Source organism: Cimex lectularius, unplaced genomic scaffold (genome assembly GCF_000648675.2).
Source record: "Cimex lectularius strain Harlan isolate CLEC.00 unplaced genomic scaffold, Clec_2.1 scaffold233, whole genome shotgun sequence".
Classification (NCBI taxonomy): Eukaryota; Metazoa; Arthropoda; class Insecta; order Hemiptera; family Cimicidae; genus Cimex; species Cimex lectularius.
This window is the reverse complement of record NW_019392939.1, coordinates 693,689-709,144: the sequence shown is the minus strand read 5'-3', so window position 1 is coordinate 709,144 and position 15,456 is coordinate 693,689. Positions and strand designations below refer to the sequence as shown.

Here is a 15,456-nt window from a genome sequence, read left to right as displayed (position 1 = left end):
GACCGAAAGGTAGGCACGATAAAGAAAATATTTTTCTGAACCTACACACCAGACCGCATCTCATAATCTGCCAATAATCATTGGCTAACGGTCACTAAACACCTTGCACTTAAATGTACGTTCTGTTATTAAACAGAGGTTAATTTACAGAGGATTTAAAACTATTAATTTCAAATTTTAAAAAAAAGGAGAATGGAAAAACTGCCGGGCTTGTAAAAATAGAAATAACCTTCCTAAACTGTGGCAGGTTGAGAAAAACGTCGGTCCCTGATCCACAGAAAACGGCTCGATAAGGGAAAAGACTGTACTGCCAAGACTGCGCATAGGTCTTACCAGAAAAACTCATGGCTTCCTTTTGGCCGGAAGGCAAACGCGTATGTGTCTCTCGTTTTTTTATATAGTTTTAAATCCTCTGTAACTTAACTTCTATTTGATATTGAAAACTTTAACCTCTATTGATCGATTAACCTCGATTTTTATTGAGATCATCTTCAAGGCACTCTCAACCCGACAGACAAGAATGACACATCTACAAGGAAAACAATCACTTTGAGCCCTGAAGATGATATCAATAAAGTTCGAAACGTTGGCTCGATAAAGAAAATGGTTTTCTGAAACCTACACACCAGACCGCATCTCACGATTTTCGAAGAATTACTTATACAATTTTTAAACTTCGTTTCACTCCTGAAAATTTCTCTGAGGTTAAATTATACATTAATTAGCTTAAAAGCGTTTTCTCATCAAAAGTTGAACTGAGTGCTTATTTTTGTGATTGCAAAACGCAACTCTCATATTATGTTGAACAATTTCGGCAAACAATTTTTTTGAATATTCCCTCCTTTTTGCCATTTTTCAAACGTCGTGTAATCGGATTGGATTCTCGACGACAAATGAAACGGCCACGGAGAGCTTTAGTAAAGTGTATTTCATTTTAAATCATTAAATTCTCTAATTTCGTGGTCCGCTTGACCAATTAAAAAATGGTAAAAAGGAGGGAGAATTCAAAAGGTGGGGTTGAGATGGGAAGTTAGTGTCCGAGTGGATCGAGGTCACGATAGCTCAAGTGGTAGAGCAGCGGCGTATCAAGCCAAGATCGTGGGTTCGAATCCCGCTCGTGCCATTGATTTTTTTTAACTCAACTAAAAACCTTAATTAGTTGTAATATATTAATTGGTCAGGCGGACCACGAAATTAGTGAATTTAATAATATTGTATAAAATTTGCATTAGGCAAGTATATAAAATACATCAATCACCGTGGGAAATAAACGAGAACCAGCTTATGATTTTATTATTGCTCTCACGCCCACTCTCTCTCTCTCTCTCTCTCTCTCTCTCTCTCTCTCTCTCTCTCTCTCTTTCTCTCTCCATCTCTATCACTATATTTTCTATTTCGCACGCATGAAAAAGTACATGCTGTCTTTTTACATGTATATATTTATTTATGTATATATCTCTGATTATTTCCCTTTTTTTTATTCTCTCCATATTTTCTATTTTTCCTTGTAGGCTACATATTAGTGATAAACTATACTATACATATATATCGCAGGATATGATATTTGCAGTTTAATTAATAACATCGAAAGTAGCAATAATAAAATTCAACCCGAAAAGAAAAATCATCTGAAGGAAGATCAGAATTGATTAAATCCAGGATGTACGATCCGAGGATTTGTAATATATGCGCCAGGGAGCTCAGCCCGATTCATCAAACCACCCTATTTTTATCGGTTGATTCTGCTGTCGAAGAATCGTTGAAAAAGTCCAGATGAACGTTTGCGTTCAAATAAACTCGGCTTTCTTAATGGTCATTACCGAACTGCATTGTCATACAGAAGCCACTTTTCATCTCACATCTTGGGCCCGAAGCAAATAACAAACAGCAATCTCGTGTCTTTCTTTCCCTGGCGCAGCAACATACACGTGAAAATACTTTTTGTTTGTTTTTAGGGTGAACAAGCCTCATTGATTTCGGTTAACTCATGAAAATCGAAAATTTTGCTTTTCAGAAAATAATTGATAAATCTCATTCAGTTTCGGAGAATGAAAAACAATTGGATATAATAAAAATACAATTTATTTTTGTGGTAAACATTGCGGATTATTATGTAATTTTCTATCATAAGATATTTTCCAATCTTCCAAAATTATGCCTAAACATTTTATATAATACAAAATGAGAATTGACGTTTCCAATTAATTGTGCCGAAGTTAATTCTATATTCTAAGCCGGATTTCTTTATAACGGCAAAAACCCAAGAGGACGAGAAAATAGACGTCACCAAATCAATAATTCCTCACTATCCAGTGCCAATTTGCTTCCGAAATGCTTTCAAATATAGAGAAGAAATTTCCGTTGAATAATTAAACGAGGAAATAAATCCTTTCGCCACGACAGACCAGCACGTAAAATCGCTCCAAGACGGCGAAAACAATACCGGCTGCCAAACTGCCAGTTATTTCGGTAGATCGACTTTATTTCTCGGGCAGATTTAACGTAACGTTTACAACCGTGTTAATGTATGTAGATTAAGTTTTTGGTTAACGCTGGTAAGATAAATACTCTAAATACAACATTTCGGTTAGTAAAACGTTTATATATTAGGCTATTTAATGAATAAATAACCGTTTGCCCGTTTCTTCTGCTCTCACTCACTCTCTCTCTCTCTCTCTCTCTCTCTCTCTCTCTCTCTCTATCTATCTATCTCTCCCTCCGTCACACCCACACAAATGTGCTTTGTTTTATTCTGTTTTATTTGGTATTACATTATTATTACTATATTATTATTCTGTTCTATTCTATGTTGTTTATTATATATGTGTTATATGTTATGTATGTGTTTTATTATAAATCTACTATTTTTTTTTGTTCTACAGGGAACCTGTTCCTAGGACATAAAAATGTTTTTCTTTCTTTCCTTCTTTCTTTCCTTCTTTCTTTCTTTCTTTCTTTCTCTCTTTCTTTCTCTCTTTCTCTCTCTTTCTCTCTCTCTCTCTCTCTCTCTTTCTCTCTAGTTTATATATTTGTAGCCCTCGCTAATTTTTATATTTGTACTTTTTTTTGTTCTAAAAGGAACCTGTTCCCAGGACATAACAATGTTTTTCTTTCTTTCTGTTTCCCTCTCTCTCTCTCTCTCTCTCCCTCTCTCTCTCTCTCTTTCTCTCTAGTTTATATATATGTAGCCCTCGCTAATTTTTATATTTGTACTTTTTGTTTTAATGTTCTAAAGGGAACCTGTTCCCAGGACATAAAAATGTTTTTCTTTCTTTCCTTCTTTCTTTCTCTCTTTCTCCCTCTCTGTCTCTCTCTCTCTCTCTTTCTTCTCTCTCTCTCTCTTTCTCTCTATTTTATATATTTGTAGCCCTCGCTAATTTTTATATTTGTACTTTTTTTTGTCCTAAAAGGAACCTGTTCCCAGGACATAACAATGTTTTTCTTTCTTTCTGTTTCTCTCTCTCTCTCTCTCTCTCTCTCTCTCTCTCTCTCTCTCTCTCTCTCTCTCTCCGTCACACACACACAAATGCGCTTTGCTTTTATTCTGTTTTTTATTTTGTTTTATTTGGTATTACATTGTTATTACTATATTATTATTATGTTCTATTCTATGTTGTTTATTATATATGTTTTTCTCATTCTCTTTCTTTTTCTCTCCACCTCCATTTCCCTCTTTCACTTCTTATTTGTCTCAAAAAAGGGATAGAAAGGAATAAACAAAAAAAGACCATGAGAGAGAGAGAGAGAGAGAGAGTGAGAGAGAGAGAGAGAGAGTGTTGGAAAAAACGTTGAAAGAGTGAGGTAGTCTTAGAAAAATGAATTTGGCTCGATTTTTGCCAACCTATTGATTCCGTTCTGTCCAGTTTGATTTTTGTGTACCGTTTTTTTAAATAAAGATAAATACGTCAATCTAATGTTTATTTTCATAATGTTATCCCTCTCCACCTCCTAATTAGGAATGGACTGGCTAATTGATAAAACTTTAATTTACTACTATAAGTATCTATTTTTAAATAAATACTTGAATGGGAGAGGCCCGCCCTGGATTTTGTTCTGTGAAATGGGTCCGTCGGATTAAACGTTTGGAAAGCCCTGTTCTAAATGAATGAAACGTCAGGTATTAACCACACATATAAAACAGCCTAAATGAAAAAATTAATTTATTATTTCTCTTACTCACTCTATCTCGTTCTCTCTCTGCTTAAGTGTCTCTTTACACGTAGAGAGAAAGGGTGAGAGTGAGAGCGTGTTTTATCCTTCTTTTACACAATATTTGTTTTTCCCTAAATTTGTGATATTTTTGGCACCTGACTTGATTGAGTGCAAGAAAGGGTAGAGTAGAAATGAGAGATAAAAATATATAGATATATTTTTACTTCATACTAGGATATATATTTCGGACATAACTTTCAATCTAAGCACTTTACTTAAATTACTTTTCCTCCTGCTTCAACAACTTGTCTACGAACACGGTATTGTCAATATAACACCGCTTTATAATATTTCTATTTGACGGTGATGAATGAGAAGAAGAATATGAAAAATTGTTGACGCGGAGTAACCACTCCTTAGAATACACCTCAACAGGATTTTTAAGGAAACATTTATTATGAACTGTTTTGGATTGACTTTCAAGCCGGTTCATCATTTTCAAGATTGATGGTTCGATATAACATGTGGATTTTTATAGGACGATTTAATTAGGAAACGATCATCCTTAAAACACATAAACATTCAGTAACCATGTAAAAATTTAAAATCGAATCACTCCTTTACGGAAGGAGGATACAGATAAAAGACTTATCTATTATTAATCTCTGCTTTTTGGGCAGTAGACAGCAAGGAAAGAGAAAAGGTCCTTCCATTCAATCCAAAACCCGGAAGGAATTTTGCCTGCGTTTCAGGCAGAGCATGACATAATATGACTTCATTAAATCTATCCGGGTGTATCCCACTAAATCCACCGGCTCAATAGAAGTGTTGTTATGAAATAAGAAAAGGATTTTGAAAATCCAAAGAGATATTGTGGACAAAAGTGCCTTTACAGATAAAGCATTCAGAAACTATTGTAAGACTGAAGAAAACATTGATTACATGATGATGACGTCAATCTAGTTAAAGGTGTCAATAGAGCCATTATTCAAGCTCTCACTGTTAAGTTCCGAATCATAATCCATAAACTTCGTTTAAATACTTAAATCGAGTACAACACATATTAAAGGGGGGCGTCGGTGCCGCAACGGTTTAAGCCAGAAACACACTTACCCGATGCTACGCAATGCGACGCTACCCGACGCAAATCCAAACTCCGATTTTCCATAAGGTTGCATTACCCCCTTGCACATCTACCCGATGCTATGCGATCCCCACTGTCCAGATTTTCGTCGGGTCGCATCGAGTACAGTCGAAGACAAAAGAACCGGACACTCATATTTTTATTCAAACTGCATCTATTATCGTCGTGATATTAATTACAACTTATTTTAATATAAACCAAATTAACTGTGATTAAAAATAATTAGTTTTTATTTAAAAAATTAATTTTAATGGTTTGGCAGAAAATTAATCAAAACACCGGAATACGATTTTTTGATATAATGAATTTAACTAACAATTTCGTCTACTCGCTTCGGCGGTACAAATACTAAAATTGGAATTTGAATAAGAAATAAAGAAATACTCAATGATGGAAAGTGGGATCGCGGAGCGTTGAAACTTGAACGACTGACGAGTAACATACAGTAAATTTTATGGCACCTGGGAAGACAAAATGAGACCTGGACATGAAACATGACATGAAATTGTTAGCCATTTCAGAAAGGCGACACTAATGTCTAACCAAGGAAAGTGCTCGACTCTTTTAAAAGTAGTGCACTTTGTGTGGTATTGAAATTCAGAAGTGTGAATTCAGCAATACATATTTAAGACAAAAGTGAAAGAAAGGAAGACTAATCAGCAGTGAAACTGTATGAAATGAAAAATCTACACTCAATTTTTGTTCTCATCCATGCAGATTCTTAATCAATAATATAAAAAAAAATAATTGTACTGTTTAACTAAAACATAATTGTACAATAATTTGAATTAAAAAATAACTATATTATTTAGTATGACTAAAATAAATTTTTAAACAATTAATTAAGGTTTTAAATTTAGATAAAAAAGTCAGTGTCATGAGCGAGATTCGAACCCACGACCTTCGGCTTGATACGCCGCTACTCTACCACTTGAGCTATCATGACTTCGAGGTGGAGATGGCAAGTTAGTACCCGAGGGGATCGAAATCACGATAGCTCAAGTGGTAGAGTAGCGGCGTATCAAGCCGAAGGTCGTGGGTTCGAATCCCGCTCGTGACACTGACATTTTATCTCAACTTAAAACCTTAATTAATTGGGTGATATTAATTGGTCAAGCGGACCACGAAAAATAGTGAATTTAATAAATTTTAAACTTACAGCGAACACGCAGAATAAATTTTTTCCTAATTTCTACCAGTTAATTAAGGTTTTTAGGTGACATAAAAAAGTCAGTGTCACGAGCGGGATTCGAACCCACGACGATTTTTATCTCACCTAAAATCGTTAATTAATTGAAAGATATTAATTGGTCAAGTGGACCACGAAAAGAAGTGAACTTATTTTCTACGTTCTTAAAGGTTACGAAATACGGGTGATAACGAATATTAAACAATCCTGAAAATTTGGTAATCACTATTTATAATATAAATATTTACGGGCGATACGGCAATTAATGAAATATTTATATTTTATTGAATGCACATCCATAAATGCGTAGTTGTGATTTATTCATCCCTTGGGGCCATAAAAACCGTATATTTTCTCATTAGAACGGTTTTTCTTTTTTTACATACTGACCCTCTCTGAAATATATCCTTGTTTATATTCTGTGTGGTTATTTCGTTTTTCTTTTTATTTGAAAAGGGCGCTTTTAATCTTGTATACCTGTCTGGTTCGAAAGCAATCACAAAGGTTGCCCTGGGGTTTTCTCGAACATAACGTGTTTTTTTTCTCCTTTGAGATTTTTTTGAAACTGTATTGGTGTTTATATCCTGGAAAACAGAACGACCAAAGAAGCCGGCAGAAAACTCCACGACTCTTCTCAACCTGTACGCCTAGGGGATTTTAAAACCATTTATTTCCAATACAGTAAAAGGAAAATGAAAAAGCCGTAACAATATAATGAGGTTAATTAAGGTTTTTCGTTGACTTAAAAAAGACAGTGTCACGAGCGGGATTCGAACCCACGACCTTCGGTTTGATACGCCGCTACTCTACACTTGAACTTCGTTGCACGAATTTGACCAATTAATCTTTCATCTCAACTAAAAACCGTAATTAATTGAATGATATTAATTGGTCAAGCGGACCACGAAAACTAGTGAATTTAGTAAGTTAAAATGAAGTATACTTCACTAAAGCTCTCCGTGGCCATCTCATTTCTCGCCGAGAATCCAATAGATTGAATTTTCACCTGGAAAGGTGGGGTTGAGATGGAAGTTGTGTCCGAGTGGATCGAAGTCATTATAATTCAAGTGGTAGAGCAGCGGCGTATCTAGCCGAAGATCATGGGTTCGAATCCCGCTCGTGACACTGACTTTTATCTCAACTAAAAATCTTAATTAATTGAAATATATTAATTGGTCAAACGGACCACGAAAACTAGTGAATTTAAAAAATTAACAATTTTTTTCATCTTACTGTATATTAATTTTCGTTTCAATTTGTATCTATCAAATAAATATTTTGTGCGAAAATGAGAAGATGATAAAATATCTTTCAAGAAATCAAAATTGTACTTTTTTAATATAGTGTTTGTACATTTGAGCTTTCACCAAACTTCAGAGGGAGAAATATTTTTCGAAGTGGTTCAATTGTTAAAATAACTAATATTTATGAAAGGTTATTGATCGAGATAAAAAAGTCAGTGTCAAGAGCGGAATTCGAACCCACGATCTTCGGCTAAATACGCCGCTGCTCAATCCACTTGAGCTATCGTGACTTCGCTTCACTTATTTAGCCGATGATCGTTTGTTCGAATCCCACTCGTGACACTGACTTTTTCATCTCGACCAATACCTTGCATAAATATTAATTAATAGAAGCATGTTAATTGGTCAATCGGACCACGAACTGTAATGGATTTAATAATTAAACTAAAGTATATCTTCACTAAAGCTCTCCGTGGCAATCTCATTTGTCGCCGAGAATCAAATAGATTACAGGACATTTGAAAAATTGCAAAAAGGAGGGAAAATTCGAAAGGTGGGGTTGAGGTGGGATGTTAATGTCCGAGTGGATCGAAGTCACGATAGCTCAAGTGGTAGATCAGCGGCGTATCTACCCGAAGGTCGTGGGTTCGAATCCCGCTCTTGACACTGACTTTTTTATCTCAACTAAAAACCTTAATTAAAAAAGATAATTAAGGTTAAGAAAGACGTCGGTCCCTTGAGAAGGGTCGATAAAAGAAAAGGGCGTAAGGACTATAACTCGGCATAGGTCATACTAACTAGGTCATACTAAGTACTCACGGTACTTAACTTACGGTCATTTTCTAGCGGGAAATAGACGTAGATGTCTGTTGTACTAGAACAACATAACAGTTGAGCACAGTTTTAACTGTAGAAGGCTTGCCGTCTGTAGGCAATATTGCGATATATCGTCGATTGTATCTATGTTGTGCTGTGTTAATTTATTAGAATAATTGTAACTTATTAACATGAAAGGAAAGTGTTGTGTAATCCCGTCCCGGGAATATCGAGTTTCTGGTGTGAGTGTGATGTCTGGAGAATCAAAGTAAATTATTTGCGAGAACCGAGAGCATTCTCCCGCACCGCAAGGAATATCGAATACTCCAGGGGCGTGAATGTGTCCAGAATTCTATGTCTGTATAGAATGGTGATGTATGTACATATATTGTATGTTTTGTGCCTATTCTGCAGTCGACAACCTGAGGGACAAATGAGGGGCTAGCAATTTATGATATCGATTCAGTTTTCATATAAACGTAGAGAATCAGTAACAGATGGTGACAAATGGCTTCAGGTTGAAAAGCGTTTAAGAACAGAAAAATAAGTAAAAATACACAGAAGGCGAGCGATGACCAATATTAAACTACCCACATTATTATTAATATATCATATAAAAGATGTTTATTTTTCATCATTCGGCAAGAAAATCTCGATTTCTGAAAACCAAAAGAAATCCGTGGAATTGAAAGAGATAAACGATTCCTTCTGAACGAATTAAACCGTTACGGGGACTTAACGGATTCGACCGATCGTTCGGTAATCTTGATGGAAAGGTTCGGACTAGTTGAGAGGGTAAAACAGACGATTTCCTCCTAAGTACCAACACTTTTCGAATCGGATTTCATTCGACCGAAACAAATCAGTTTAGCTACATCAAAACCCGGTCGAACAATTTACTTTTGACCACATTGATAACTTAGTGTACACATTGAAACTTACATTATTCTCATCGAAGACTCGGAAGACAAGAGAAGCGAACTTCGTCGGATCTCCTTGAGGGAAGAACTGTTTGTATATCTTTATAAAGCCCTGAAACAAAACAAAAAGTTAATATTTGACAGGAAAATTTTTGAAACAATTTGATTGTTAATACAAAAAAAAAATCAGTCGTAACATATTTAGGTACTGGAGGTCTTGGTTATGCTTAATCTTAATTAACTCAATTCTAAATTAACTAAACTAAAAACGTCTTCGAAAAATTACACTAAGTAATGTTCCTTGTACAGTTTACTTTTTTGCATATTGTGCACCTTGTGGTAAATCAAATAAGATTTTTTTCACTGCCGAACGTGAGTGGAAAACGGAAATGTATGCCATTAATATTCGCTTTTGGACCTTGCACGCAAGAACATGGAGCATGCATGTTCTTTCAAAAAGCATTGTCACGAATATTGAGGAGGTAAACTTCCTAGCTATTATTTTAAAATTAGAAATATGGAAATATATACTCTAGTAAATTTGATTTGGCTTTACTGTTAAATAGTAGTTAAAACTCATAGTTTCATACTTTGTTCAGTTTTCTTCTTCTTGCTGAAATATCTACACCCTCTTTGTTCATTGCCATAAATCAATTTTTCTATTTTGTTTTCTGTAGCCGTTGAAACGAAGTTGAAATTCTAAGGTTTTCCAGACTCCACCTGTTAATTTAACCCATTACAGTTCGTGGTCCGATTGACCAATTAACATTTTTCAATTAATTAATATTTATTAAAGGTATTGGTTGAGATACAAAAGTCAGTGTCACGAGCGGGATTCGAACCCACGACCTTAGGCTAGTTACGCCGCTGCTCTACCGGCGCGCCATCTAAACCTCACTTCTCGAATTTTCCCTCCTTTTTGCCATTTTTCAAATGTCGTTTAATCTATTTGATTCCCGGAGACAATTGAAATGGCGCCGGAGAGCTTTAGTAAAAATATAGTTTAGTTTACTTATTAAATCCATTACAGTTAGTGGTCCGATTGACCAATTACAATTTTTCTATTAATTAATAATATTTATGCAAGGTATTGGTCGCGATGAAAAAGTCAGTGTCACGAGCGGGATTCGAACCCACGATCATCGGCTAAATAAGTGAAGCGAAGTTACGATAACTCAAGTGGATTGAGCTGTGGCGTATTTAGCCGAAGATCGTGGGTTCGAATTCCGCTCGTGACACTGACTTTTTTATTTCGATCAATAACCTTTCATAAATATTAGTTATTTTAACAATTGAACCGCTTCGAAAAATATTTCTCCCTCTGGAGTTTGGTGAAAGCTCAAATGAACAAACACTTTTAAAAAATACAATTTTGATTTCCTGAAGGATATTGTAACAATGAATTTTGCATGAAATATTTATTTGATACATAAAAATTGAAATGGAAATTCATAGACAGTAAGATGAAAAAATTGAATTGTTAATTTTTTAAATTCACTAGTTTTCGTGGTCCGCTTGACCAATTAATATATTTCAATTAATTAAGGTTTTTAGTTGAAATAAAAAGTCAGTGTCACGAGCGGGATTCGAACGCACGATCTTCGGCTTGATTCGCCGCTGCTCTACCACTTGAACTATCGTGACATCGATCCACTCGGACACTAACTTCCCATCTCAACCCCTCCTTTTGAGGTGAAAATTCAAAAGGTGCGGTGGAGATGGGAAATTAGTGACCGAGAAGATCGAGGTCACGATAGCTCAAGTGGTAGAGCAGCGGCGTACCTAGCCGAAGATCGTGTGTTCGAATCCTGCTCGTGACACTGAGTTTTTTATCTCAACTAAAAACCTTAATTAATTGACATTGTTAATTTTCTTAATCGGCTTGATTAATGTTCCGCGTGCTGTGACTCTAAAGCATATATTAGAAGAATAACTCGAACTTCACAGGACTCAGTCTAGCATGCTTAACAATATATAGATTTCATGTTGAACCAACACACGGGCACTACTTGATCTGCTTCACTCGCGCGTTTTTTGTTTGAGTTATTCAAACGCGTTTCGGCATTACGCCATTTTCAGTGAAAAACTGTCTGTCATTTAGTCTGAGTAGGGTTTATATAGTACAGCGTCCGTCGCTTGTCGCTGGGGGCGTTGCGTTAGGGGCGTGGTCTCCGTGCTCGTTGATCGTGAGTTTGTTTGCGCGTTTATAAGTTTTTCACAATCACACACCACCTTTACACCACTAAAAACACTTCATAACAAAAAGCGAAAACGTTCAGAAGAACAAAACATCGCAACCAACACCAGGAAAAAACAAAAAACCAACAACGCACAAATAATAACTGACAATGGAAATGACCGCCACCAAGACCGACCAACGAGCACGGAAACCACGCCTCCTAACGCAACGCCCCCAGCGACGAGCGACGGACGCAATACTACATAAACCCTAATCAGACTAAATGACAGTTTTTCATTGAAGATGGCGTAATGCAGAAACGCGTTTGAATAACTCAAACAACCCGCGAGTGAAGACAGACCCAGTAGTGCCCGTGTGCCGGTTCAACATGAGTTCGCCAACTCGCAGACCAAACCCCATCATCTACTATAATATATCGATTTGTTAATTTAGAACGTACGTCATTATTACTGGGTAGAAGATACTATCGCCTCTTTAGACGAGGATGAGATTGTGAGGGAATCTTTTCTTTCTTGATCTGAGGAGCTATTATGCTGTAATGAGGATTTTACGACACTTTCGTAACGGGGCCATCTTGATCAAAAGGAATCAAAATGTCAAAGAGGAGAGGAAAAGGGGTAAATGTTTTGTGGCAAGAGATAAGGTTTTTTCTACCGCCCAAATCGATTTGTTACCTGTTTTTAGTTATTCATTAATTTTGTCATTAAATACACGCGCTCAAATTCTTGAATTTTGTTTTTCAATGCATTCACCGAAGGACGGAATGCTGAAACGCGTCTAAGAAACTCAATCAGCGGGGACAGGCCGCCAGGATGTTCGAAAAGGACTAAACTACGTGATATGAATGTTCGAAATGATCAAGTACATAAGTATTCGAACCGTCCCTTCCGAGATTACGTTAACAGGGGACTTTTTGAATTAATCAAGCCTTTCAATTGAGAACGTCTCGTTCAAAAACACATTCGAAAATATGCCTAACCATTTATTGGAGTCAACATAATATAGATTTTTATACTCTGGGAACTATTGAGTAAACTTTTGCCAGGCTATTTGTCCAGTGCGCTTGTTGGAGATCACTTTTTCAACGTAGTTGGACCTCTGCCGGATGCCGTGTTTGTCTGAAGCTTGTTCAAACTCCGACGATAAAAGTTTGAACGTGTTTTCGAAGACAGGGCACTGTTAGAGAAAATTGCTGGATACCATTAATCAATATAAGATAAACCAAACGTTTAGACAAATAAAACCAAACGATTGTCTTATCGTTTTTTTTTTAAATTAGCATAAATGATAAGCAAACTGAGATAGTTATCATGATAATAAAACGTTAATCATGCGAGTTCATGAAGCAAAATATCATTAATTCATAAACATGCCGAAAGTCACGCAAATCTATATTATTTGGAAGACATGGCGTGTCGTGTAAGACATGATTTTTTTATTGAATTCAGTAAAATAAAACTTATTATGGTATTCAAGCCTCAACTAGATTGAACTGTCATGATACTTTACCCTTTACAATGGACTATTGTTTTGACAACTGAGCCAAACACTTTAAAAAATCGAATTTATCCTAAACATACCAAAATCTAAATTTGAATAATAATAGCAGCAAGCGTGTGGTGATTAGTGACCGTTAATCGATAATTATTCAGAAATCGTGAGATGCTGTCTGGTGTGATGTAGGTTTCAGAAAAACATTTTCTTTATCGTGCCAACGTTTCGAGATTTATTGAGATCATCTTCAGAGACTGGGATTTATAAACATTGTTTACATTTAATAAATACATGTAGAATGTGGAAAAAAGTGAATTTATGCAATGCAAAATATATTTTTTATATTCAATCAAAGTATTTCTACTCACTCAAAGCGTGGTGAAGGTGTAGGGAAGGAAGTCGGTATAGAAAAGACATTTTTGTATAAGGCGTCGGCTTCTTTGAGGTGAAAAGAGCCGACGAAATTTTTGTTAAATGTAAACAATGTTTGTAAATCCCAGGCCCTGAGGATGATCTCAATAAAGCCAGGAAGACACTTACCCGATCCTACGCCATACGACGCTACCCGATGCTACCCGACGCCTTGCCACGTTTTGATGGGGTGTGCACATCTATCCGACGCAAGCACACGTCGCATACAGTCCACAGCGTTTATCACAATAATCACTGTCACAATCGCAACGCATCTTTTGTTCTTAATGCACTCTTTTGACCAAAACCTTGTAATAAATTGTTAGTTAAATTTTATGAGCACAACCATAAATTGTTTGTTAAACTTAATTGTTTTAAATAAAGTTACTCCTAACCATCATAATTAAAAAATGTTTATAAAAACTTATGCATTTTTGATCTCGTTTAATTTGGTTTACATTAAAATAACATGTTGTAATTAATATAACGACAATAATACATGTAGTTTGAATAAAAATATGAGTGTCCGGTTCTTTTGTCTTCGACTATACTCGATGCGAACCGACGAAAATCTGGACAGTGGGGACCGCAGAGCGTCGGGTAGGTTTGCACGGGGGTAATGCAACCTTATGGAAAGTCGGAGTTTGGATTTGCGTCGGGTAGCATCGGTAGCGTCGCATGGCGTAGCCTCGGGTAAGTGTGTTTCTGGCTTTACCCGATGGTACGCCATGCGACGCTACCCGATGCTATGCCACGCTAACCGACCCGACGCTCTGCGGTCCCCACTGTCCAGATTTTCGTCGGTTCGCATCGAGTATAGTCGAAGACAAAAGAACCGGACACTCATATTTTTATTCAAACTACATCTATTATCGTCGTGATATTAATTACAACATGTTATTTTAATGTAAACCAAATTAAACGAGATCAAAAATGCATAAGTTTTTATAAACATTTTTTAATTATGATGGTTAGGAGTAACTTTATTTAAAACAATTAAGTTTAACAAACAATTTATGGTTGTGCTCATAAAATTTAACTAACAATTTATTACAAGGTTTTGCTCAAAATAGTGCATTAAGAACAAAAGATGCGTTGCGATTGTGATCGTGATTATTGTGATAAACGCTGTGGACTGTACGCGACGTGTGCTTGCGTCGGATAGATGTGCACTCCCCACCAAAACGTGGCAAGGCGTCGGGTAGCATCGGGTAGCGTCGCATGGCGTAGCATCGGGTAAGTGTGTTCCCGGCTTAAGTGTGTTACTGGCTTAAATCTCGAAACGTTGGCACGATAAAGAAAATGTTTTTCTGAAACCTACATCACACCAGACCGTATCTCACGATTTCTGAATAAATAGCTGTAAGCATTGAAATAAATATTAATAATCAGCATAGATATGGTTCTGAGCTAGACTTCCTCATACCATGAGTACTATCGGAAGTTTTACTTCTGTTCAGAAAGTGTTTAGAGATCCGTACGATCAGAAAACATCCTAAAAGATAAGAGAAAGGAATCAATGGGAATCACTCCTTGGACACAAACAATCCAAGAACCTCCATGAAAGATTTAAGAAAACGAAATTACAGAAAAAAGTAACAAGAGACTCCTAATCTTAACAGATTTTATCCTAAATCTTTCCATTCAAAAATGGTATCTCGAGCAAGCTGCAAAAAAAAACACTCAACTCGCTTATAATCGATGAATTTTACAAAATCAACATAAATCTGAAATAAATACATTACAGCCAGTTCAAACAATCAAATCCTTGATGAATTGGGCCGTCTGGCGCACTACACACAACTGGGAATGCAGTAGCTATTAAAGGGATAGGAGCCACCTGAATTTACAATCAATCAATCAACTATTGACATACTGTTCACGAC

The 15,456-nt window shown here is 36.1% G+C and overlaps 1 protein-coding gene across 1 annotated transcript in view; it reads right to left on the bottom strand.

Moving 5' to 3' along the window:
- The window catches only part of LOC106666861 (frequenin-1-like), a 61,021-nt gene that overhangs the window by 27,051 nt on the left and 18,514 nt on the right, over positions 1–15,456 (bottom strand). Inside the window, exon 3 of the mRNA XM_024229433.1 lies at positions 9,488–9,577. Coding sequence (XP_024085201.1) covers positions 9,488–9,577 — 90 coding nt within the window. The remainder of the gene's footprint in view (positions 1–9,487; positions 9,578–15,456) is intronic.